General features: G+C 54.9%; 8 protein-coding genes across 8 annotated transcripts; 4 read left to right on the top strand and 4 right to left on the bottom strand.

Annotated features, from left to right (window-relative positions):
* Positions 1-211: 211 nt before the first annotated feature.
* Positions 212-633, bottom strand: J4E93_009835 (uncharacterized protein; the record flags this gene model as incomplete). The annotated part of the gene is made up of 2 exons (XM_049347724.1): positions 212-544; positions 628-633. 2 exons carry the CDS (start codon positions 631-633, stop codon positions 212-214), a joined length of 339 nt encoding a protein of 112 aa, XP_049195225.1.
* An 833-nt stretch (positions 634-1,466) lies between these two features.
* Positions 1,467-1,970, top strand: J4E93_009834 (uncharacterized protein; the record flags this gene model as incomplete). The annotated part of the gene is made up of 3 exons (XM_049347723.1): positions 1,467-1,532; positions 1,582-1,736; positions 1,784-1,970. The coding sequence occupies 3 exons, from the start codon at positions 1,467-1,469 to the stop codon at positions 1,968-1,970; spliced, it is 408 nt and encodes a 135-aa protein (XP_049195224.1).
* Positions 1,971-2,062: 92 nt separating this feature from the next.
* On the bottom strand, positions 2,063-2,373 carry J4E93_009833 (uncharacterized protein; the record flags this gene model as incomplete). The annotated part of the gene is made up of 3 exons (XM_049347722.1): positions 2,063-2,110; positions 2,157-2,308; positions 2,355-2,373. The coding sequence occupies 3 exons, from the start codon at positions 2,371-2,373 to the stop codon at positions 2,063-2,065; spliced, it is 219 nt and encodes a 72-aa protein (XP_049195223.1).
* A 4,145-nt stretch (positions 2,374-6,518) lies between these two features.
* Positions 6,519-10,471, bottom strand: J4E93_009832 (uncharacterized protein; the record flags this gene model as incomplete). Its single annotated transcript, XM_049347721.1, has 2 exons — positions 6,519-7,958; positions 8,006-10,471. The coding sequence occupies 2 exons, from the start codon at positions 10,469-10,471 to the stop codon at positions 6,519-6,521; spliced, it is 3,906 nt and encodes a 1,301-aa protein (XP_049195222.1).
* A 1,197-nt stretch (positions 10,472-11,668) lies between these two features.
* J4E93_009831 (uncharacterized protein) lies at positions 11,669-12,481 on the bottom strand (the record flags this gene model as incomplete). Its single annotated transcript, XM_049347720.1, has 1 exon — positions 11,669-12,481. The coding sequence occupies one exon, from the start codon at positions 12,479-12,481 to the stop codon at positions 11,669-11,671; it is 813 nt and encodes a 270-aa protein (XP_049195221.1).
* A 4,034-nt stretch (positions 12,482-16,515) lies between these two features.
* Positions 16,516-18,137, top strand: GLN1 (glutamate--ammonia ligase; the record flags this gene model as incomplete). Its single annotated transcript, XM_049347719.1, has 4 exons — positions 16,516-16,518; positions 16,570-16,602; positions 16,656-16,748; positions 17,115-18,137. The coding sequence occupies 4 exons, from the start codon at positions 16,516-16,518 to the stop codon at positions 18,135-18,137; spliced, it is 1,152 nt and encodes a 383-aa protein (XP_049195220.1).
* Positions 18,138-18,826: 689 nt separating this feature from the next.
* Positions 18,827-20,569, top strand: J4E93_009829 (uncharacterized protein; the record flags this gene model as incomplete). The annotated part of the gene is made up of 3 exons (XM_049347718.1): positions 18,827-19,036; positions 19,099-19,218; positions 19,274-20,569. 3 exons carry the CDS (start codon positions 18,827-18,829, stop codon positions 20,567-20,569), a joined length of 1,626 nt encoding a protein of 541 aa, XP_049195219.1.
* Positions 20,570-21,214: 645 nt separating this feature from the next.
* On the top strand, positions 21,215-22,934 carry J4E93_009828 (uncharacterized protein; the record flags this gene model as incomplete). The annotated part of the gene is made up of 6 exons (XM_049347717.1): positions 21,215-21,383; positions 21,438-21,675; positions 21,728-21,860; positions 21,908-21,940; positions 22,027-22,281; positions 22,332-22,934. 6 exons carry the CDS (start codon positions 21,215-21,217, stop codon positions 22,932-22,934), a joined length of 1,431 nt encoding a protein of 476 aa, XP_049195218.1.
* Positions 22,935-24,398: the final 1,464 nt, after the last annotated feature.

Here is a 24,398-nt window from a genome sequence, read left to right as displayed (position 1 = left end):
TTGCGCCCAAGGTACGCCCTCGGTTTGCTGGGCCTTGGCGTCCCAAGCAGGGCAGGACGCCCACCCCAACTTTACAAACGCATGCTGCCAGAGTATCGAATATGTTTCCATGTGTAAAGCACGAATATATGCGCGGGGTATCATAACGTGAAGCCTGGCCTAAGCCCAATAACCTGAACGCCATCTCCATCTCCATCTCCAGTGTTCCAACTCAGTCCAACTCCACCACATCGTCGTCCAGAATCTCACTAATCTTGCCCTTCGCCCTAGTCCCCGCAGCCCTCCCTGTCTTCTTCTTGGGCGCAGCCTTCTTGGTCCTAGCTTCTTGCAGCAAGAGCTCGTTGAAGATGTCCTCCACCCCTTCCTCATTGTTGTACTCAATCGCCCTGACCCGTTTCTTGGGCCGCGGCTGCTGCGCTTCTTGTTCGTTGCGCTCCTTCGCCTCGACCTCCCAGCGCTTCCTTATCTCGTCTTCGGTCTTGTTCTCCATGGTGTGGAAGGAGGCGTGGTGGCCACAGCCGTCGCATTCGTATGAGGATGACGACTGGAATGCTGATTAGCTAGTGGAACGGCGGTGTGGAACTGTAAAGACCTACCTTCAGCGGATGCAACATGAAGCGCAAACACGGGCATTTCGCGGCGAGCAGAGACGGCTTGTGATTGCATTGGCCGCGGGGAGGGACATAGTTCATCTGCGTCCATACATTGGGTGCGTTGCCGGCCATCTCGATGAGGCAGTTGTAGATGGAGTAGAGGCGATCAACGATCCGAGTTGATCAAAGCGCGAGGTCGTCCATCGCATAGTGTTCACTGAGTGCACAGGTAGAGGTCGGGCTGCGCGCAAACGCCAAATTGACTCGAATTCACGTGCTTCGACTAGCCGTAACCGCATTGGGAAAACCCCGCTCCGCAAACCGTCTGGCAACGTCATAGCTGTTCAACTGTGGCTTACACACATGCGCAGTGTATTCTTCTCGAATAAATAGTAAAGCAAGGTAAATTATTCTCAGTAAGCACTGGTCTCACGCCACAGCCGTGCGGCATTGTCGGCATTATCGGCTCAAGCAAACATGTCCGCATGGGTGTGAGAGTGTTTGATTTGGAATTGCCCCTCGTCCAAGCAAGGTATCATAACCCGACCAGAACCTATGGCCAGACCTAGAACTGCCAATGACAGCAAGCATGCCCCTCAACCGTAAGCAGCATAAGCGGACGGCTTCCCTCTACCCGTCATGCGTCGGCGGCAGACCCTCGCGGTTGAACCGAATCAGGCCTCGGCGCTAGGCCAGTGGTGGGGAACTTGGATGCGTAGGGCGCTTCTTGTCCAAGTTGACGATCGATACAGCGGGGTAGGAACTCGAGTATAAAGCCCGAGGTGAAGGCAGTCCGACACGACACTTGGCCTTTTAACCTTCACGCCCTAAACATATCCACCAACCAACTTTCCACCCCACCAACTTATCAAGATGCCTGCCGGAGGATGCTTTTGCGGTAACGTCCGTTACGAGGTGCAGGGCGAGAGCGGAGGCAACGTGCGTGATATCTTGATAAGCTCCCTGCCGTCGCTAATGGAGTATCCAGATCCTCTGCCACTGCCTTGACTGCCGCAAGATCACCGGATCCGCCTACTCAACCAACGCCGTCTACTCGGACGAGGGCTTCAAGGTCACCAAGGGTACGCCAAAGGCACACACGGTCAAGGGCGACAGTGGAAACGATGTTACTTCCATGTTCTGGTATGTAATCGCTACGGTATAGCGAGTCCTGTTCTGACCTCGTCCAGCGGCGACTGCGGCTCGACCATGTGGCGCCAGGGCGATACCTTTGCCGGCAAGCGCATCATCAAGGTCGGAACTCTTGACGACACTAAGATCCTCGACAACATGACGATGAACGCCGAGTTGTACACCGACCACAGGCCGAAGTGGGTAGGCTCCCAGGAGAGCGCGGCGCAGAAGGCGGCCATGTAAGGATCGAGCGGTCGACGGTCGAGCGGTTGAGAGCGGGAAAGAGAGGCGGGAATAAGGTTTATAGTGCTACGACTGAGCCATAAGCCAGACGTCTACTCAGAGTCAGAACTCTCTGGTTCCTTCAAGCGTTCTCTCATCATCTGTGACTGTCAGTAGCGGTCATACCACGTGAAATACGATACCTACCTGATTCAAACGGGCCTTGAGCTCATTAATCCTCGTTTCCTTGACCAGAATGTGCTCCTCGTCGAGCTCCTCGATGATGTATTCGTTGTTGTTCTTGCTGTCAATGTCCACCAGCATGGCTTTGATGGAAGCGTCGCACTTGACGAGCGTGCCTGGGAAGTCAGTATCGCAGGGACTGGTGGGAGAGGCGTGACATACCTCTGATAGCTTTGACCATGTTGGAGTGTGGATGCGAGGTTGCGGGGTGATGGTAGGCTAAGTAGAAGACTGGACAACAGGGTGCGAGCGCGCGACTGACGCGATTGCTTGGCGCCATCATTCGCAAGCGCCAGCACGCCATTCCGATGCCTCCGCTGCATCACTTCAGCACTCCCACCTTGCCATGATAAGACCGAACATCCTGGAGCTACGATGACGCTGGTTTATCAACTTCACATGTCTTTATCGTGAGGTAGGCTGCAGACCATTTCAATTCCTTCCCTGTATGAGATGTCACACAAAGGTGGCTCCTTCGCGCCTCCTTCACCAGCTACTTGAAGAGGTAGCAAATGCTGCGAACAATGCAGGCGATACAACCGCGAACAGGCCGTTCTTCACTACTACCTCGCCCATGCCCTAATCACTACCTTCACCCCTCGTACGAGTCTTTCACTGGGGCAACCTTACGAATGCTTCGCTATCTCCACTCGATACCCACACTACACTCACTGTAGTTCAACCAACGCAATGGCTTATCTCAGTCTGCTCGCGGAAACGCCTTCAGCGGCTGGACCAAGCATCCTCCGCCGCGGCAACGACGACGACGCTGAACTCTCCCCAGAAGAACGCAATAACACCAGTTTCTACAAGTACTTTTACCTCCTCCTCGGCATGCTCGCGGGACTCATCCTCGTCGCAGCATGGCTCATCCACCGCCGCAACGTCCGTCATCGGGCGCTCAGACCTCAGAACGGGCAACAAGCATCAGCGAGAGACGTGGAAGCCTGGCCTGGTACACGAAGGTTGATACACGGACGATGCAGGGCCACCAACTCTGTTCTAATTCGCCCAACTGAGGGACTGGACGAGCGTGGAGAAGCGCCGCCGCCCTATCAGCCAAAGTCTGAGGTGAATTCTACGACTATCGCTATACCGCTTCAAACTCTACGAGCAGTCGGGAGCGAGAGATCACTGCCGCCGCAGTATAAAGCGCTGCCATGAAGGTTGTCGAGAATGTTTTCGTTCGACGGATCGAAATGACAAACGACATTGTATGCTCCATGCTCAGAGTTTTGTATCCATCGAGTCGCAGACATGCCTCGTTGAGGTCGGCAACCGAAACCCTCATCCGCCCGACAAGACACTGCATAACCTTTGCAAGACCCCGCAGCGAAGATACAAGGGCAGTCTGTATCTACGACAGCGATGGATAGCACAGGAAACACTTCAACAAAAGACCGGAGACAACACTACCATCCATCACATCCCCCATAGCCTTAATCAGTAATTACAAACACCACAATCAATACAACAATCAATACCAGCCTCCCATTCCTTTTTTCTCCTTTCTCCATGCTCCCCTCACATTTGTCACTGCAAAGTCATCAACTCCAACAACTTACAACAACACCACAAACTCGCCTTACATATGCATGCATGCGTGATGTATAGATATAGCGGCGGAGATCCGTTCGATCAGCTGCATACTGCAAGCCACAGCCACGCAACAGTGGGGCTACGCATCGTTGGCGGACTGGGATCCTTGCTGTTTGCCTTGTATGTTTTCCTTCGCTAATGCACCCGAATTGACGCGTTGAATGCGGATATTCTTGTTCTTTTGTCAACGTGCTGGAGATGGGGAGGTGGGAATGTTGGTGACGTGCAAATGCGAGGGGCTTGGTTGTTGTTAGTATCTCTTGTACGCAAATAGAGAGTGAGGAGATACCGGGGTGGGATTGAAGAGATGCTGAGACTTGACAAACCACGATGCCGCACCTCTTCCGACCGCATACTCAAACCACCCACGAAACCCCCACTCCCGGCCTCTACATCGACGGCCCTCGTCCGAGCCACCTCCCCGTCCCCCGAACACAGACGTCACAAAAATCGTGTTATTCATCACCATGTCAGCTTACCCCACTAGCCCGTTTTCGCGTCTTCCATGCATCGTGCCTTTCCTCTTCGGGGAAAGCGTCATCATGGCGTAGAGGGGTGCGTATGACGCCATAAGTTTTGCGGTGGGCTTTGTAATGGGATGGAGGTGATGATGCGATTTTACACAAATACACCTGTGCCTAACTAGGCGGAATTGGGTATATGTGTGGAGGTTGGCGGTTTCATGCAGGTTGATACACGGGCGGGTACATTTTGCGATGCGATATCCGAGTTCGGGTCCGAGAGGACTTAGGATGGAGATGTTGAGCGGAGAGTGAAAGGTGGTATGGCGTTATCGCGAATGCGTTACTAGGTCAGTATTTGAGTTTTGAGTTGCTTGCTAAACATAGCAGAGAGTTCTGGCGTCGATACCTCCGTTCATCCATGCATCCTTCCATTCACTTACGCTGAGGATGCTTGTGACTACGGCATCGGCTACCGGTTTTCTATCATACACGTCTGCGATCTGTAGATACGTTGGCGCCAACATGGGGGACGTCTAGAACGCGCATGCGTGTATGCACGCCATCTTGACCTTTCCTTTTCCTGTCTTGTTGATATGTGTTGATATGGGGGAAGAGTAAGGTATGTGTAATCAACTTCAATCGTACTCACCGAGAAAGAGGCGAGGAAAAAGAAGGAAGAGGCAAGGTAAGATGTGTTGCTTGGTCAGCTGTAGATGATGAGGAAGGGTGAGAGAGGGAGTGGCGGTGTTTTGTGGTTATGTGCTGATTACGTGGGCAGGATGGGTGAAGGGGAGTTAGGATGAATTGCGTTGGTTGGCCTGGAAGAAGGTATGGGTGTTGGGGTGGGAAGGTGGGAGATTGTATAAGAAGGAGGAGGAGTCTTGAGGGGAAGTGTTAATGTCAAGTTCGACAACGAGTATCAGAAGGATATCGAATACCATCATATCTTCTTTTAGACGCTTCATCACCAATATCAATACCCAATTCTTCTCTACCTAGATATACTTCCCGACCATGTCAACATCCGGCGGTCTTCTCATCAGTAAGTCACACCATTACTTCTCCATCTCCATCTCTATCTTCATCTCTTTCCCCTTCCCCTTCTCATTCCCATTCTCCTTCCCCATCCCCTTTCCATCCCCTTCCAAGCATCCCCAACCCTCTCTAACAAAACCCCCCAGTCTGCTGCACAGAATCCAGTACATCTGCCCTCCTGCACCCATCCCAGCACCTCAACACCACACACGCTACAGTCCTCATCACAAACGGTGCGCGTGTCACCCAGGAAGTTATAAACGGCATTTACTGGGCCGACCAAACGTCGCCGTCGGGGTTGATCATCGTGATGGGGCATGCGGGTACGTTCTTATTCCCTGTGCTCAGCAAGAGAAGCGGTAGACGTCGAGGTACGAGACTGATGTATTATGGTTTGTGAAGGTTGTGCACACCTCACATCCGCTCCCGAAGTCGCTATCAGAACCGACATCCAGGCTCTCAAAGCGAGTCCCTACGTCCGAAAAGAAATACAGATCGTAGGCTACGTCGTAGATTTGTATAGTCGCACACCAGGTACAGCAGCTACGGATGCGAGATTGAGGGAGGTTACGTATGTTATTCTTTTCTTTCCCTCCCACCGTGTCTGTTCCAGAAAATCGAGCTGACTGACAATATAAGTGTACCGAACAGTGCTGGGACGGCTGGGACGACTGCAGCGTCGGCATCGGCATCGGCATCGGCATCGGCATCAGGCCAACAACGCACCTCCAGCCAGGGGGATAGTATGAGTCCGTTCTGGAGTTGAGTTGAGTTGAGCATCCTTGAACAATAGAGTGCTCAGACATTTCGTTACCAATTCTGATTCCCTTCTTGAACATCGTCTCGTCTCGTTGAACAACATCGTACTCATACATCTCATTACCCATCTTCCTTCAACTTTCCGTTTGATAACGAGAGAAAGAAATATAATCATTCCGTAAATAAAAACCATGATTCATTACAAGTCAATATGAGCGGGCCAGGCCACCAAATACACACATCCACATCCACATCCACACACTTATATCAAAGAACTGACCACCACCACAACAATCGTATCCAAGCCCTCCTTCCTACCATCTAACCCACACCCATGCCCCCAAAAAAGCCAACACCAAGACCAAGACCAAAACCCGGGTATCCAAGAATAGAAAATCACAAAAGTAGTCCCTCCACACCCCTCCACCTCCCCCCAATCCCTCCCCCTCCCCAATCCCTCTCTCTCAACCTAAGGCAAATCCCCATACGTCTTCCCCCTCCTCCAAAACCTCTTACTCTTCTTCTCCTCTTCCTTCCTTTCCTGCCGTGGCGGCGGCATCTCCGGGGGTCCGCTGTTTTTCAAAAAGTCGACGAGGTCACTCGTTGCTGTTCTCGATCCACCTCCACCAAAATCACTACCACCACCACCACCGCCGCCGCCGCCGCGGATATTATCAGCGACGGCAGGGGCGCGGGCTTGGAGTCTGGGTTTGTTGTGGGAGGCGGAGTTGGAGGAGGATATGGAACCGAATGCCGGTGCACTACCGTTACCATTACCGTTTCCGTAGTTATTCCCATTCCCCTTCGTAGACGCAGCAGCAGACCCCAGACTCGTATTCGAACTCGCAGCCGCCCTCGCACGCGCAGCAGCAATCGTCTCTTCACTCAGCATAAAAGGCTGGGGTTTACTAGTACTCGGAGGCTCCATCCCGTTTAGGAAATCCATCAGACTCTCCTGTCGTGGAGCTTGCGGTCTCTTAGTTTCCGGTGCTTGGTGTTTTTGCACCTGCTGAGGCGGGTGTTGGTTAGTCGGCGTAGGAAGAGCAGTCAACTGATCCTCATCTTCATCCTCGTCGTCCTCGTCTTCGTCGGAGAGGTCGATGGCGTAGGGGTCCTTAACGCGGCGACGCGTGCGCGTGATTTGTGGTTCATCGGGGCCGGACATGCTGCCGGTGAGTTGTTGGGGTTGGTTGGAGTAAGCGGGCTGGACGACGCTGGGGGAGGGGATGAGACCGGTGCGTGAATTGATAGTTTGGGTACTGTCCTTTGATTCTAGGGTTGAGGATGCAGAGCCGTATGCTGATTCGACGTTGCCGTGGCCACCGAGCATTGTCTCGAACTGGTCGGAATCAACGGTTGTGCGGAAGGGCGCGACGTTTCGCGGGATTCTTGGCTGGCCGTGGTTTGCGTCGGGGGGTCCTTGGCGGATGAAGTCGATGAGGTCGCCGTTGCCGGTGCTTAGACCTGCGGGACTGCGCGGCTCCATGTTTGGGCGAGCTCGCGTGGCTGATCCGTTGGCGCTGCTGGACTGCTTTGACATGGACATCTTACGTCCGAGAGACGAGGTCGACTGGTTGCCGGACTTTTGGCCATTTCCACTGATGTTGACAAAGGGCTGCACGGGCTTCTCCTGTCCGGGAGAAGGACCAGTCGACCGAATAAAGTCAGCAAAGTCACGCATGGACTCAGACTCGATCTTCGGATCTCTTGCAAGCGGCCTGGTGACAACCTTCCGACTGGGAGAAGGCTTGTGATTGGCGGCGGTAGGTCCCTTGGCTCTTGGTGCTGTGGTGTTGGGCAGGTTCGCAGTGCCAAACGACTTGTCTTCGGCATTGACGCGGGGATACACAGTTACGGAAGATGCGGAGGGCCTGCGTAGTTCTGCCTTCTTGACGACGGGGGATTCCTTCTATAGATCATTAGCACATGTGATCCAGGGAAGCAAGCACGACTTACATCGGCAGTTCGCACGCTTTCGGGGGTTAATGTAAACTTTACCGTATCCTGTCCTTTGACCAAAGAGTCGAATTCGCGGGCGCGGTCTTCTTCAGACATGCGGCCGCTCAGTCCACGGGAGCGGTGGCTTCCAATAGACTCCCGTCCGCTTGAGACGACGGGATAAGCGCCCTGCTTCCGGAGTGAAGAAGAGGTCGATGTACCACGCTTCAGCGAGGAGTTGTCCGAAGAGGATTTATCGGCCACATGCGGAGAACGAGCCGAGTCGTCTGTAGATAGGCGGTTCGTCGCTCGTCGCTCGGATGTATCAGTCGCAGACGTGGGACTTCGCCTGGGACTGTCCGAGGTACGCACACTACGGCTCGTGTGAATCGACGGCGTCTTCCTTTTGTGCTGTGGAGTGTTGCTCTCGACTTCCTGCAGCGCAGGTAGTGACGAACCACGCGACGCTGAGCGGGCTAGATCCTGTCTCCTCGGTGCGCTGGTGGGACCTTCGTACGCGGCGGGGCCTGGGACCAATTCGGCGCCAGTGAAGGACCTTCTGTTGACTTCTTTGCGTGCCACGGAACGGTCTGGCACGTTGGGCTTGCTATCAGGCGAGGGAGTATTGCTGTATGTAAGCGACGTTGGCGTGAAGTCTCGAGGTGGCACTTCAACGTAGCCTCCACTGCCCGGCCTTCTCCGCTCATGAGGCGAATCGCTGGGGGAGTTTGAGGCTGACCGTATAACGCTGTCCGATGTTCGCGCGACGCCAATGGCACGATGCTGCTCCGGCTCGTCGTCTGATGGCTCGTCATCGAGATAGGATCGCCCTTCGGAGTGGACAGGGGCTTTTGGTGTTGCCAATGGTGTTCCAACGGGCGATTTGAGGCTCGAGCTGCGGGTTGAGAATGTGCGGACCAGTCCTGGAGGGCCGGGTCGTTCGATTGACATTCTCTTGGACCGCATGACTTGGGGCGGGCTTTCGGCGGTGGCCTCGTGCGTCTCGTCTGCCTGCTCAGCCTTCTCAGTCTCCTCGGCTTGACGCTCTGGTTCCTGCGACGGTCCCACTGCGCTCCTTCGGAAGCCCATGCCGGTAGCCGCTGCGAATGCCACCATGGAGGCATCTTCCTCGGATGACTCGTCCTGCTGATCCTCAGTATCTTGTGCAGTCTCGTCTGTTGCTTGTAGGGGGGTATCCTCTTCCTCAGCTTGTGGGGGCATGGTGAACTGGGGTGCCTGGCGCAGCGGCATTGACAAGGGACGGGGCCTGTTGCTCTTGATAGAGGATTCTACAAGAGAAGACAACAGGAGGACACTGGATGGCCGCTGCGGACGCTGGACGGGCGTCTGCATGCCTGAGCCCTCGGCCCCGTCTTCGTATGTGGGCGCCAGGCCAGGCACCTCGATCTCGTTGACGTCGTTGTCGCCGATGGGGAGGGGTATGTTGGCGGCGATGTCGGTCTCGGTAGGGGGGTGTTCGGGCAGGGGCTCATGCTCGCTGTGTAGGGTGTTGATGGTCTCGCGACTGGCTTTGCGGTGGTGCAGGCTCGAGTAGCTTGGGGCTTGCTGGACGCCGCGAGGGGACATGGGCGTGATGGGGGAGCGCACGCGTTTCCTCCACGTCCGCCAGAGCCTGCCCAGGGCTGAGTTGAGGGCAATTTTCTCCACGTCGGGCTCTTCGATGATCAGACGCTCGATGAGCTGCTGCTCGTGGTCGTCGTTCTGCTGGGCCAGCTTCTTCATCCGCGCTGCCATGCGCGAAAAGGCCGCCGAGCCCGCAACGAGTAGTAATTGCTCGGCCACGTACTCGATGACCGAGGTGAGAAAGATGGCAGAGGCCCAGGCGACCAGCCCAGCCTCGTCATCCTCGTCGTCGTCCATGCTGAGGCCGCGCTCCTGCTGGACATAGCGCTCCTCGTCTTCGTCCTCGAGCTCGCCCAGGCGGGTGTAGACCATGATGCGCAGGCGGGTGCGCTTCCACACCTTCTCCACGTCCCACCGCTCGGCAGCCCTAAGATGCGCTGTGGAGAGCTCGTCGTCGTCCTCGCCGGCCAGCAGCCCCTGCAGCTCCTCGTCGGCCGCCTCAATGGCATCGCGGGCCAGTCGCGGCTTGAGCACGTCGGACACGGCGGGGCGGATGGCCGTCAAGGCGGGCGAGCGCGCACTAGAGAGGAATGCGAAGAGCAGGTGGTCGAGGAAGGCATTGAGGAGGGCCAATGCCTGTTCCGAGAAGATGGCGTTCTGTAGTTCGTCTGTGTCGGCGTCCTGGTCGCGCAGCTGGGCATTGTGGTGGTCGGTAACCGTCTGCGAGGCGACGGATGCCGCAATGTAGGCGGGCGCAGGCCGCACCGTCGTGGGCATCTGGAAGGTGACGGAGCTGGCCAGCGAGGGCGTCTTGTCGCTGCTGAAGCTGTGGCTCCGCGACGAGCGCGACGAGGCCATTCCCGCCATGCCAGTCGTCTCGGACAGGGCGTGTCGATGCATGGCGCAGGAGGTCGAGCATGCACGTCGGGAAACGGGGATATCGATTAGGCAGAGTAATATGGGCTGCAGCCGATGCACGAAGAAAAGAACAGCGCTCCACGCTACTACTACCACAAAGTTACGGTATTGCTATCATGAATTCGACACTCAAGCAACAAGAGAACGGGCAAAAGCACGGGCAAACGGCAGATGGGAGATTGGGCGAGCAAAAGAGTATCAGACCAGAATCGGGGTTGTCACGGCTTGTGAGAGACATCCCAGCGGCGATCCTGGATGGTAGTCTCCTGCAATGTGCCCTGGCCTAGCTGCTTTGCCCGTAGTCCGAAGTGGCTTCTCGCCCTCCACAGCAAAGAGAGTCTAAGACAGGCTTTGTGCCACGCCGGCGTAAAGCCGCTCTACATATTACAGTACATGTCTAGTACTTGTCTACCAAAGTGTGGCCACTCAAGGTGGAGTCGTCGCACCATGGGACCAGGACCACGTCTCTGTTTCGCGCACCACGCTCGCCGTACCTGCAGCTTTTCTTTTTGCTCAACAGCCACCCTGCATCCCGACGGATATTATCGTGCTGCGAAACAAAGTCGCCGTGTTTTCGGCGCGAGACCGTCACACAAGACACGTCTGCGACAGACACCTCCAGGGCTGTATTGCCGACCCAGGGTCACGCGTCCCGCCGACGTGGTTCGCGACGAGTCAGCGCATCCTTTCGCTAATCTCAGGGGCTGGGCTGAGCTGGAGCTGGACAACCGCGGTTCGAGCAAAGTACGGCATACTGCAGTTTGTATAGGCTGGGCTAGCATGGAAGGCGTCGCCGTTCTGAGAGTGCAGATCGTGAGGATGTAGTCACATCTACAAAAATACCTTTTAGGGCAGCTGCGACTAGCATCAACGCCACACTCTGCGTCAGCGGCGGATTTTAGAGCTACCACAAGTCTTGCAGTTACTTTCCTCATTTAATTAGCAGAACTACGCCGCTTCCTACGTTCGTTGCCTAGGCTACAATGCAAATTGAAGTCTACATTGTTGGATATTCTACTCCTTTTTCAAACAACTGACACCGTATAGGCAGCAAGTAACATGAGGTCTGTCTGGTATATCGGCTCTACTTGTATGTGCTGCTAACTACGCAGTTGACCCTCCTAATTCCCCTTGATGTATCTCCTCTAAGCGGCATGTTGCTGAGTTGGTCTTCGTAGTCTAGGTGCTTGCATCCCGGCGGATTCCAAGCCTCCTCATCGCACCCTTCAACACACCCTTGGCAGCCTTCAAGCTGCGGCCAGTCAATCGCTTCTTCGCCTGTTCTGCGCACCCATTCCCTGACTTTGCCTGACCGGTCTTATCCTTGGCCTTCTGTACCTCCGCAAAAACTGCGAGCTCCTCAGGACTTTCGCTTATAACGTGAGCTTCATCGCAATCATGCGGAGGGGAATGGTCATCGTCGTTGAGGCCTGGCGGAGTGGAGTGGCTTTTGTTTCGGTGACCGAGCGATCTGGCGATGTCGTCTGAGGCCTGGCTGTGTAGAGATACGCGTTCGGCTATCGGGACAGTATCATCTTGTGATCGCGAGCGTGGCCGAGGTTCAACGAAAACGTTTGGTGGCGCCGACATCCTCTTCTCTTGAACTGTCTCTTCCGCCTTGGTGCTCACGGGTCGCTTCGAGATCTCCATCTTCTTGACACGCTCAAGTTGTGCCCGCATCGCATCGCGCTTTGCCTTGTCCGAAGCGCGCTGTTCGCTGGAACGAATCTGGGAAGAACGAATATCGGACTGGAGACGTGCATTCTCTTCAAAAAGATAGTCCAGACTGGGCCAAGCTGGGCTGTGGTTTGGATTCTGTTGACCGAGCTGCATAAGGGCTTGGAACTGTTCAGGAGTCTCCAAGGGCAATCCTTTGGGACTGAATGCATGATTGCTACCGGGCTCGGACGGCTTTGAGGTCTTGTTACGTTCCGCTTGGTGTCGCGCACTGACAGGCTCCTCGCGATGGTAGGGGAAGTTGCTGTCAGCCATGGCTCTACCAAGTCTTTCGTCAGTGGGTAAGTCAGTGAAAGGCGTGCGGTCCTCACTCTCGAAATTGCACCGCTATCTCAGTGTTGGTAGCGGGGAAGCGCGCAGATCCGAGATATGTCTGCTGTCGAGAGGGCTTAGACTGAAAGTGATGCAACTCGAGGAAGTCGCGTGCGCGTAGTGGAAGGGTGGAGCTTGGACCTGGCTGTGTTTGCTCATGGCGGCCAGTGGTGAACTCAAGTTGCTGTCTGCATTCAGTTATTGCATGGTAGATTCTCCGCGTTCACTTCCTTTGGCATGTTCACTTCTAGGAACCTTGCTTGAATACCTACGTAGACAGTGATCTCCATGCAGTGCCGTTCTTAAATGTATTGCTACTTGTACGCATTATTGACGTTACCTAGTCGTCCCATCTTTCCTTGATGCACCTTTTTCCCTTGTCAGCTAAACGCCCAGCTCTTGTATCATGTTCACAGCCTTCTGCCTGCTTCCTACTCTAGGGCCACCCACGTATGTCTTGAGGTCTGAATAATAACTGCAATCGCCATGTGGCTTTGTGAGTCACTTCGTGAACGATTTGAAATAGCACATAGTCTCCAAACACAAGCTAGATGCAAAAAACGCGCAGGGCAGGAACGTCGTGGTTGCTGTTACCCCATCGCAATCGCTCATTGGCCACGGCTGTAGCCCAAGCTTCCTCCCCTCATCATGCCCCAACTTCACAACATGACTACGCAGCACGATTAAATCTCCTTTTCTCGAGTACCTGCTCTCTGCTTTTTGAATTTCGTCGCGTTCCAAGGACGTCCATGCTTCCACCTTTCGCGGTCCGTCAGGTAATGGCGATGGGATGCCGGCGACACCATCCAAGGTCTCCTGTACCAGTGCATGACGGTAAGTACTCATGTTCCAAAGAACACAGCTCGGCCTGTAGTAGGAATCGTTCAATTGTACCGTCTCGAGCGAACGCCAAAGTCTGCTGCCCCATGCTCACCAAGGCGCTGAGGAAACTGAAGCGGAAGGAACGACATCGCGATTCTCGTCTGTCGCTGCCAGAAGAAGCGGAAGAAGACATCTTTACTCTACTGTTCAGTTTGGAAGACACCACTCAGGTAAACAACAGATGGTGGTAGCACGTAGCCCCACGACATACTCCGTTCTCCCTTCTCTTATTCCGCCCTCTCCCTCATCCTCTGGCGCAGCGTCACCTCGATGTGAGCGAATGGCTGCCATGTTGTCCCGGTCGCAAGGCGGTACCTACAGTCAGAACAGATCTCGCTGCTGTTAATCGATCCCATGTCCTCGGCATAGGCACATGCCAAGGCGTGTCCGTCGACGAACCGAGACCGACAACATGGCTCACCTACAAACCGATCACGACCCCAATGGCAGCAGGGCCGATGATAGACGTGTTCGATATAACACATGTACTGCTGTGTGATGAGGACGTCTTATCTGAGCGACCAATTCGAAGCCCTGGAGGTGCCGACGGGAGTGATTGGACGAACACTGACCTTCCGCAGACAAGACCATATTTCCAGTGTACAAACACGCAAACACTACGTGAGGCTCCTTCATTGTGCAGCGACAGAGACAATATCGCGGAACCGTCTGCTCGCAATCCCTTGTTCCATCCCGACGTTTGGCGTCGCAACTGCTACTTCGTCAATGCGTCATTGGCATTCACCATGATTGGCCCATGTCGATACAGTGGACCATGAATCGCCGACAATCACTTCTCCAGCATGTTCGGAAGCTCAGTAACCGCGATCAGGAGAAGCTAATTGCGCCATTGACTGAGAGCGGGTGGAGTTGTACTAACGCGAGATCAGTGCGCATAACCTATAGCATCATCGCCCCCCATCCGGCAGCGACGCCAACATCTACCCCGGATTTTCCAACACCATGCTACTGGCGCCATTTCCGGAGGCCTAGCTTCCCGGAGGTCGGCCATGGCCAAAATCTTCCCCCGTATCGTTCCGAGCGCTTCGTCCAGCGTAGCCTGTGCTGCTGCAGGTACACCCGTTGCTGCCACCCCACCACACCCATATCGCGCTGCAGGTCATCAATCGTCCCGGACCGCACCAGAGGGGTCGTGCCACACATTGCTTCTGTGCGCACGCCGGGTATCGCAGCGACGCAGCCCAGAGGCCAATGCCATGTGGCAGACACCGTTCGCCGATGGCTGCGTTGGTGGAAACGGATCGACGTTGGGACGTCTGATGGTTGGCCTACATATCTCCCAGCGCAGCTAGACGTCGTCTCGCGAACGACTCGCAATGTCTGGTGGTGTTGCGTCTCCAGTTGGTATAGGCCGCACGTGTGAGCACTGTCCATGCTCAGCACCACCACTCCACTGGCTGACTGGCTGCCTGGCGTGAACCATGCAGATGAGGCTCCCTGGATCAGCGCAAGCTATCATCTGGGGAAATACAAGCATTCTCGACCACGCTCCAGCACACGAGCGGGCCTCCAGCCTTGCCTAAAGCGGAGATGACACCGCCACACGCACGGTTCCTGATCTTCACGTCAAACGTCAGGCTGTTTGTGAACTGTGATGTGACGTTTGCGCAGATGGTGCTACTTGTGAGATATTGACATTGTGAAAAGCTGTTGTTGTGTCGCTGGCGGGCAAGCATGTCATCCAGGGCGCAACGGCCGGCGGCGTTACTCGATAGGCTAACGTAACATGGAAATTCGCCCATGTCCCTTATCTCTGGTGCCAGGGGGCATGCAGTGCTAGCGGATCGACGGCTCGCCCGCAACCCCGCTAAGCCCAACGTCGACGCACGATAATGTTGAGCCGACGTCGCTGTGCGGCTTTTTTACCTTTGTCGGGATGTCTCGAACGCGCTGGATTAATCACAATCGTGGGGTTGGAGAGGGATTATCATTTGGATGACGGCAATTCGTGCAACTCGAATGTGCCGCGTGCGCGCTGTGTCGCCGGCGGGCCAGGAAACCTGTGGGGTTGAGATGGGAATCTTCCAGCCGTACCATCGAAGTCGAGACGACACCAGCGACAGAGACTTCCAGCGCTCTTCTAGAATAATGCACGTCCTCTGGTCCCAGACAATAAAACGGGACACACCGGTCGGAAGGCTATTAGAGTCTCGGATGCTGACTACAAGAAACGACGTTGAGCGGTTTGCGTGATGCTGCCATGACGAGGCAGGACTAACTGCAACTGCAGCCATTGGCCCGAACCGGCCTTATCGCCCCCCGATGTCAACCCCGGGCAACGGCGCGCCCTGCCCAGCGCGACGGTTATGCACTACAGCGAGCTGGGCATGCAGGTGTCGCGAGACGTGGACGCACAGGGTCTGGGTATTCAGGGTTACGCAGCTCGTGTTGGGCAGAGGTTGGCGATGCATACGAACGGCCATCGCAAAGCAATAGTCGTGTGGAGCGGTGTGTCGTAACTGTCGTTGGTACGGGCCAAGGCCGAAGGGCATGACCAATTCGGCAGTACCTGGATAAAATTAGCTGCCCTTACAGCGACGCTACCCAGCGTCAAATCGCTCAAACTCGGAAGCTGGTGAGGCTGTGCGTCTGTGCGTTCGCCCGTCAGCCAACATCACGATGCGCGACAAAGACCGCGTGGGCCTATGGTAAGCCTTGGAAACCGGCGACACGAGATTGGGCACAATATCACCAGAGAGACGGTACAACCGTGGCTAGCGGAAGCCTAGAGATTGCAGAGTGGGCAAGGCATGCTGGGATGCGGCGTAAAGTCGCGCGTTTAGAGACATTGATTGCTTCTTCATCCCACGGAAACAGTTCGGCGACGCCTCTTGGCTACGGCCAGCCTAAGTAGTATCTGAGCACGGCTAGCCCCGCCACAGGCCGAGACAGTCAAAGCAATCCAGCATTCTTACCTTATAACAGACCCCCAGGCCCGCTATCCTTATCTACTTGCCCATCATAACTCCCCACTTCACACAGAGACCCCTCTTATAACCCCTCCACTGCCTTGTCTTGTCGCAGTCAAGAGTTGCTTGCTATTCCCTCACCACCACACATACACAACCACAGTCATGGTACGTGTAACCGACTGCTCCTACACGCGACTCTTGCTGACCATATTCTAGGCGAACTCAACGATTGTCTCCAATGCGGCCAACGTAAGTCTACTGCTCGCGTGCTACGTTCAAACACATGCTAACGCACATTGCAGCTCAAGAAGTACCTCGACCTCCCCCAAAAGGGCGCCGTCATGGCCGAGTACGTCTGGATAGACGGTTCCAACGGAATCCGCTCCAAGTCAAAGGTGAGCATTTCCAGCTTTCCGATCCTTCAACCCGATCTCCACGATCTCTGCGATATACCGCGGCATTTGCACCACGCTACGGCTGCGGATCGGTCTAGTCTGCGGTTCGAGGTTTCTAGCCGAGAGCAGCAACTGGCTGCGACGCGCCGTGCGATACACAATCTGGAAAAGCCATTCGACGACTGGAGTCGCGAGCGTGGTGGTCTGCATGTGTGACGCACATGGCGCCAATCGCTCCCTCTGCCGGAAGTTTTGGCGTTCCTTCTTATCGCACCCCACCACCAGCCACAGCCCGCAGTGACGTCGTTCCCTTATCCCACCCGACATCATTCCGATTACCCGAGGCTCATACTGACATGCACGCAGACGCTCAAGTCAAAGGTCGAGAGCCTCAAGGACCTCCCAGAATGGAACTTTGACGGTTCATCGACGGGCCAGGCGCCCGGCGACAACTCGGATGTCTACCTCCGCCCCGTTGCATACTACCCCGACCCCTTCCGTCTGGGCGACAACGTCCTGGTCATGTGCGAGACGTACATGTCGGATGGCTCGCCCAACGCCTACAACTTCCGCCACGACGCCGCCATCATCTTCGAGAAGCACAAGGAGCACGGCTTCTGGTTCGGTCTGGAGCAGGAGTACACCCTTCTCGACGAGTTTGGCTGGCCCTACGGATGGCCCAAGAACGGCTTCCCCGCCCCTCAAGGCCCCTACTACTGCGGTGTCGGTACCGGCAAGGTCTTCTGCCGTGACATTGTCGAGGCTCACTACAAGGCCTGCATGTACGCCGAGATTGCCATCTCCGGCACCAACGCCGAGGTCATGCCCGCCCAGTGGGAGTACCAAGTCGGTCCCTGCCCCGACATCTCGCTCGGTGATCAGCTCTGGATGTCGCGCTTCCTGCTCCACCGCGTCGCTGAGGAGTTCGGTGCCAAGGTTACCTTTGCGCCCAAGCCCATCCCCGGTGACTGGAACGGTGCCGGTCTGCACACCAACGTCTCCACCAACGAGACTCGTGGCGACAACGGCATGAAGGCCATCGAGGCCGCCATGGAGAAGCTGTCCACCCGCCAAGCCGAGCACATGGCCGTCTACGGCTCAGACAACCAGCTCCGCATGACCGGCAAGCACGAGACAGCCTCCTACGACAAGTTCACCTGGGGCGTCGCCAACCGCGGTTCCTCCGTCCGTATCCCCCGCGCCGTCGCCGCCGAGGGCAAGGGCTACTTCGAGGACCGCCGCCCGGCCTCCAACGGTGACCCATACCAGATCACCGGCATAATCGCCGAGACCATGTACGGCAAGGTCGAGGGCGCCGATGTCGCCAGGTTCGCCAAGAAGGCGGAAACTGTCGAGACCGAGATGGTCATTGACATCCACAAGCCATAAACAAATCTTCCTTTGCTCTGTCTTCTTCATACCCCTTTTCGCGCTTAGACTATTTGTTTGATGATGTCGCCGCCGCCGCCTTCTTTTGATGGCTGGCTCTTGGGCAACAGTGGTTCGGTCGCGTTTCTCCTCTTGCATACATCGATTGAGGTTGCTTGACGACTTGGAATGGAACTGGAACGTAATAGCACGAGCAATGAATTTATGTCCACTGTCTTGACTTCTCATCTTGATATTGATTATCTAGAGTCGCATGTCGCCGTTCTCACTTGCGCTCGGTGATATGCTGCTGCTACTATACCGACAACGAACATCTACGATTAGTCCCTGCTGATATAAGCCGTGCTGCGATTGGTGGAATGTAAGACCATTGCTCCCGCTACACTACCACTACGGAGAGCATCTTTATACGAGTGCTTTCGCAGATCAGGATTCCTTTTCCGCATCACACTGCCATTCGTCATACAACAAGAGCTTGTTGTCATACTGTCCCTCCCTTTTCCACCTGCACACCCCCGGATAAACCCTTAACCGAACTAGCAAAGGCGCGTTTGTGGCGGTCGGCAAGCGAGCAACTCGGCATATTCTTGCCCCCAGACTTCAATCGTTTATAAAGATGGGGTACCCCACTGGAAGTATGGTGGAGGCTGCCGACTGTCATATGGAACCTTTTCTAGTGTGTTCTGAAGATGTCGAAACGCGAAGAAAAAGCCCCGGAGCCTGTTGAGGGCGTCACGGATCCGGAACGCGTGGTCACCGCGACACACCAGACAAGTGATGATCCAGAGAAAGAGGATGGGCTTGTGGCTGTGGATACATCGGCTTCTGAACGCTTGCCGTTTTCGAAAGCACGATGTGTGGCGCTTGTTACGACGATCGCTGCGGCGCCGTTTTTGAGTGTGAGTATGCCCGACCAACCTTATTGGAGAAGAGAGGAAGGAGACTGACTAATTTGTGATAGACCATGGCGGTTCAAGCATCGGTTATCATCCTACCCACCATTGGGGAGGAATTGGATATTCCAGTTAGTCGTCAGCAGTGGATTATCTCCGCTTACAACCTTACATTTGGCTGCTTCCTGGTACGTCTTCCAGATCCCTCTCTCATATCTGACCTTTCTTAATACCACCATCCAGCTACTATGGGGCCGTCTAGCAGACGTCTACGGCCGACGAATGATCTTCCTCTGGGGCTCCGCAGCCTTCACACTCACATCAGTCATAACGCCCTTCATCCCCAATGAAATCGGCTTCGACATCTTCCGCGGTCTCCAGGGTCTCGCTGCCGCCGCCATGGCACCAACCGCTCTCGGCATCCTCGCTTCTACCTTCCCACCCGGCAAGACCAAAGACATCGCTTTTGGCTGTTTCGGTGCTGGAGCTCCACTTGGCGGCGTGTTGGGCAACATCTTTGGTGGTGTCGTGGGCGAGTATCTCGATTGGCAGTGGGTTTTCTGGTTGTTTGGGATTATTGCGGGGATCTCTACGGTTGCGAGTTACTTCGTCATTCCGATCCCTCCATTGAAACCCGAACCCGTCTTGCGCAACACGGTGGATTGGATCGGCGGATCGCTCATCACCATCGGTCTCGTTATCCTCGTATTCGCACTTTCCGAGGGCAACGTCGTGGGTTGGAGTACGCCGTGGGTACCAGTGCTTATCGTACTCTCACTAATCATCATCGGCGCATTCGGCTTCTGGCAGCACTACCTCGAGCACAAGACAGAGCGGCGGCCCTTGATGAAGATGAGCATCTTCAAAAACGGCAAGTTCACCGCCGCTAATGTACTCATGGCGCTGTTCTTCTCGTCCTTCAACAACTACCTCATCTTCGCAACCTACTGGTTCCAGGACTACCAAGGCCTTTCCGTTATCCAAACCACACTGCGCTTTCTACCGAATGGTATCACGGGGATTCTGGTAGCTACGATTACGGGGCAGATTCTGTCTCGTGTGCCGGGCGATTATATACTCACGTTTAGTACTATCTGCGTGAGCATCTCCTCCTTACTTTTCGCAATTCCCATTCCTGTGCATACGACGTATTGGGCGTATGGCTTCCCTGCTATGGTCCTGTGTGTCTCGGGTGCGGATACCATCTTCCCTGTTCTCACGCTGTTTGTGGCGAAGACGCTGCCGGCGGAGGATGCTTCGCTGGGAGGGGCGCTTATTACGGCTGTGGGTCAGATTGGGAGGGCGGTTGGTCTGGCGATTGCGACGGCGGTTCAGACGGCTGTTGTGGCTAGGGAGAAGGGGTTAAGTGTGGATCAGATTGGTGGTGAAGGACATAAGACGGTGCCTTGGGATGACGCGCTTAAGGTGGGTATTAGGACGACGGCTTGGTTTAACTTTGCTATGAGTGTTGCGTCTACGGCTGTTGTCGTTTTCTTCATTAGAGGGATTGGGATTATTGGGGGCAAAGGGAAACGGTAGTTCTGTGCCGATCGTTGAGCGATGGATGTATCCTGTCTGTCCGAGCAAGCCTCCTGCCATGCATCGTCACAAACGCACATCCTGCATTCGGACCACAACATCCATCAAACCCTCCCCACGTCACCCCACGATCACGCTGACCCAAACACCGATGAACGCAAACTCCTCAGACAAAAACCCATCAAATCAAACATCAATCACCTGTTCACTCATCGGACACCTGTCGTCTCCATCGAATAACAATGTGGTCGATCCGGGTCTATCCCCCAAGCGGCTAGTGCAATCACGACATACTACCTCTCGATTTCGTGTACAACCCCAACTCATAAGCCCTTGCAACACGCCCGCCATGCCGTGCAGTAAAGCCGATAACGCTTGCCCTGTAAGAGTTGTGCACATCTCGCATTCGACGTGGTTGGCCATGCGCTCCAATGAGAGCGCACCGTTGTGCCTGAGGTTTGCCCGTCTGGCTTGGGGCATGACGCTGCCGCGGCTTGAGCTGATTGACCCACGTTCTTGCATCATTGCGAGCTACGAGGAATGCGAGGGTGGTGCGGTTGATAAGTAGACCTTTGTGCCCGGGCGTTGTTGGATGGATAATTAACATTTCGTTACTTCCGTCTCAAAAGTAGTGCGAACGTGACGATGGCATCGGAGAAGAACGATGCACCCGCTGCATCGACCTCTTCCGCGAGCGATGTGGAAATCGTCCCAGGCGCCATCAACGAAAAGAAGTTACTCAGGACATTGGATCTAAGACTCCTGCCCGCGGTGTCAATTTTGTATCTGCTCAGCTTTCTTGATCGCAGCAATGGTACAGCCCTCTCCATTCGCAGCGCCGTTGAAAATATACTGACAAATAGACCAGTCGCCAACGCACGTATCGAAGGCCTTACAACCGACCTAGGCATGACAGGCAACCAATACCTCACCGGCCTAACCCTCTACTTCATCGGCTACGTCCTCTTCGAAATACCCTGCAACATCGTTCTCAAACGCACAACGCCGAAGTTCTGGTTGCCTACGCTGACAGTGGTTTGGGGTGTTGTGGCTACGCTGATGGGCGTTACGCAGAACCTGTCTGGCTTTTTTGCGGTGCGCTTCTTGTGAGTAGCCCGAGAAAGACACTAATAGTGCGACAACGGCTAATTACTGTAGTCTGGGAATGGCCGAGTCGGGGCTGTTTCCTGGTGTGGTGTATTATTTGAGTATGTGGTATAAGCGCAATGAGCGACAGTATCGCATTTCGCTGTTTTTTAGCTGCGCGAGTCTTGCGGGGGCTTTTGGTGGTGTATGCTATCTCTCTTGTCAATGCGAGAGACAAACTGACGAGTATAGATTTTGGCGTATGGCATTGCGCATATGCGCAACGTAGGAGGCTACGCTGGATGGCGATGGATCTTCATCTTGGTACGCCCACCAACCTGCTCATGAGTTCGTCACTAACAGCGACACAGGAAGGTCTTCTCACAATCATCATCGGAATCATCGCGTACTGGTTCATTTCAAACTATCCTGCCACCGTCAGCTGGCTCAGCAAAGAAGAAAGAGCGTTCGTGCAAGCACGTCTCAAAGCCGACAGCGACGCAACGAACGACGAAGCATTCTCCTGGGCGGAAGTCCTGCTAGCCGCAAAAGACGTCAAGATCTGGCTCTACGCTTTTGCCTTTCACACCATGAGTTTACCGCTGTACACGCTTTCCCTCTTTCTAGTAAGCCAGCCAACTCCTGAAACGCACACACCGCCCTAACGTGACTTCAGCCGACCATCATCCGCGACATGGGCTACACATCCGCCCAATCCCAGCTCCTCACCATCCCCCCTTACGCCGTCGCAACCCTCTTCACAATCTTCTGGGCCATCCTCTCGGAACGCTACGCCCGGCGTGCCCTCTTCATCCTCACCACCTCCACTGTCGCAATCATCGGCTACATCATCCTCCTCGCCAACACAGATCCTAAAGCACGCCCAGGCGTATCTTACGTGGGAACCTTCTTCGCAGCTATCGGCATCTACCCTTCCGTCGCCTTGGTCCTCTGCTGGCCCGCCATCAACGTCAGTGGGCAAACCAAGCGCGCAACGGCTAATGCCATGCAGATCAGTATTGGTAATCTGGGGGCGGTGCTGGGAACGCAGTTGTACCGCGCGAACTCTGGGCCGAGATACGTGCTTGGGCATAGCTTTGCGCTGGGGTATCTTTGTTTGAACCTAGTGGTTGTGGCAGCGCTGTGGGTGTTATTGAAGAGAGAGAATGCGGAGAAGGAGAGGGTGTTGGTGGAGAGGCCGGAGACGGGAGGGTTTCATGATAGTGTGGAGGATGTTAAGTTGGGGGATCGGCATCCGAGGTGGAGGTTCCAGGTCTGATGGTTGAGGCTGTGAAGAACTAGCTGCTAGAAGGAAATATATGGCTCACATACTGTGATCACGGTATCGAGACACCGTGCCTTTTTGAAAGGCGGAAGAGGGATGAACGTACGTAGGTAAACCACACGTAACGATACCTGAAGAACATGCGATAAGAAGAGCGGAATCGAGCATACTCATTTCTAACCCATGTCCTCCGTGCTTTGGAAGAACGTGAGACCTTGGAGTGCGCACTTGGCAAGTTATCATCAAGCTTCAGACGTACCCAGATGACGACGTTGGGTCTCCAGTTTAAAGCTCCTCCACCGACGATATACTTTACTACCCTGCTCTCGCAATGAATATGACGTTTGTATCACAGCTGTGAGGCGCTGAAACGCCGAACACCCGTTCCACAGCCAGCAAACCTTGTGTACAACCTTATGCGGGTGATCCGGTAGTGATGAGTTTCCTTCAAACCATCGAGCACTATGCGAATGTTGGACATTCGATGTGTGAGGTCATTTTTGCCAGGATAGAGAAGAGTGTTGCTGGTGTGAGCTCATGCGATGAGATTCTCGCTGAAGTCGCCGGTTGCCTATGAGCTGCGCGGGAACAAGAGATGGCATGGCAACATGCAAATCCCGAGCCAGAGAACGAGCGAGCCATCTCGGGATTTCCATTGTCTAATGTCGTATGAGCCGAGGTATGCAAATACCTTTCCCAATTCCATGAATGACGCTACTCGCCAGATGGAGGAGAAGCCTCCGATGACATTTGTAATCCTCAACCTATTAGACTCCGAGGTCGAGTACGATTACTTTCCATCTATCTAGACGCTGGGGATACCTGGGTACCTGCTACACAGCTCTGGCCTTTCGGAAACATGTCCTGTTCAACCTCTAGCTTCACGCCGTTGGGTTTACTGGAGAACTCGCCGTCGCATCCGGTTCAAGTACGACCGTATCTAGGTACCTAGGTAGATGTCAATCGCCTCGCACGTGTCCACGGGTCACTGGACAGGCTCAGTCGGAACTTCCGCCTTCACCGTATGTAAAACCGTGCAATACTGTATGCGCAGCCATGTGAAGCGAAAGTTACCTAGGTACCAACGGCAAGTCGACGCGACGGCAGACAGCGGAGAAAAACCAGTGCGGGGTTGATCACCACGAAGCCTGAAGCGATCCCCCATACATCCATACCGTCTCCACAACACCACGCGCAGCCGGCCGTTCCCGCTTACCGTACAGCAGCACACACGTGCCTGAAAGCGAATGCGAAGCTGCCGAAGTGTATATTGTGGTTTTCGATACACTAACACGGCGGCGTAGCGGGAAAACAAAGTGCGAACATGGCGATCGGTCAGGCGCTACTTGCCCTGAACGTTCAGGGCGCAGGTCCGAGCCTGTCACAACGATCATTTTGCGCCACCAGACTCCACAAAGAACTTTTAGGAGGATGATGAGTTCGGGGTTGGAGCTTGTA

This window comes from Alternaria ventricosa (assembly GCF_023758065.1).
Source record: "Alternaria ventricosa strain BMP 2768 chromosome Unknown scaffold_24, whole genome shotgun sequence".
NCBI classification, from domain to species: domain Eukaryota; kingdom Fungi; phylum Ascomycota; class Dothideomycetes; order Pleosporales; family Pleosporaceae; genus Alternaria; species Alternaria ventricosa.
The sequence above is the reverse complement of the archived record's forward strand: the minus strand, read 5'-3'. Positions and strand labels throughout refer to the sequence as shown.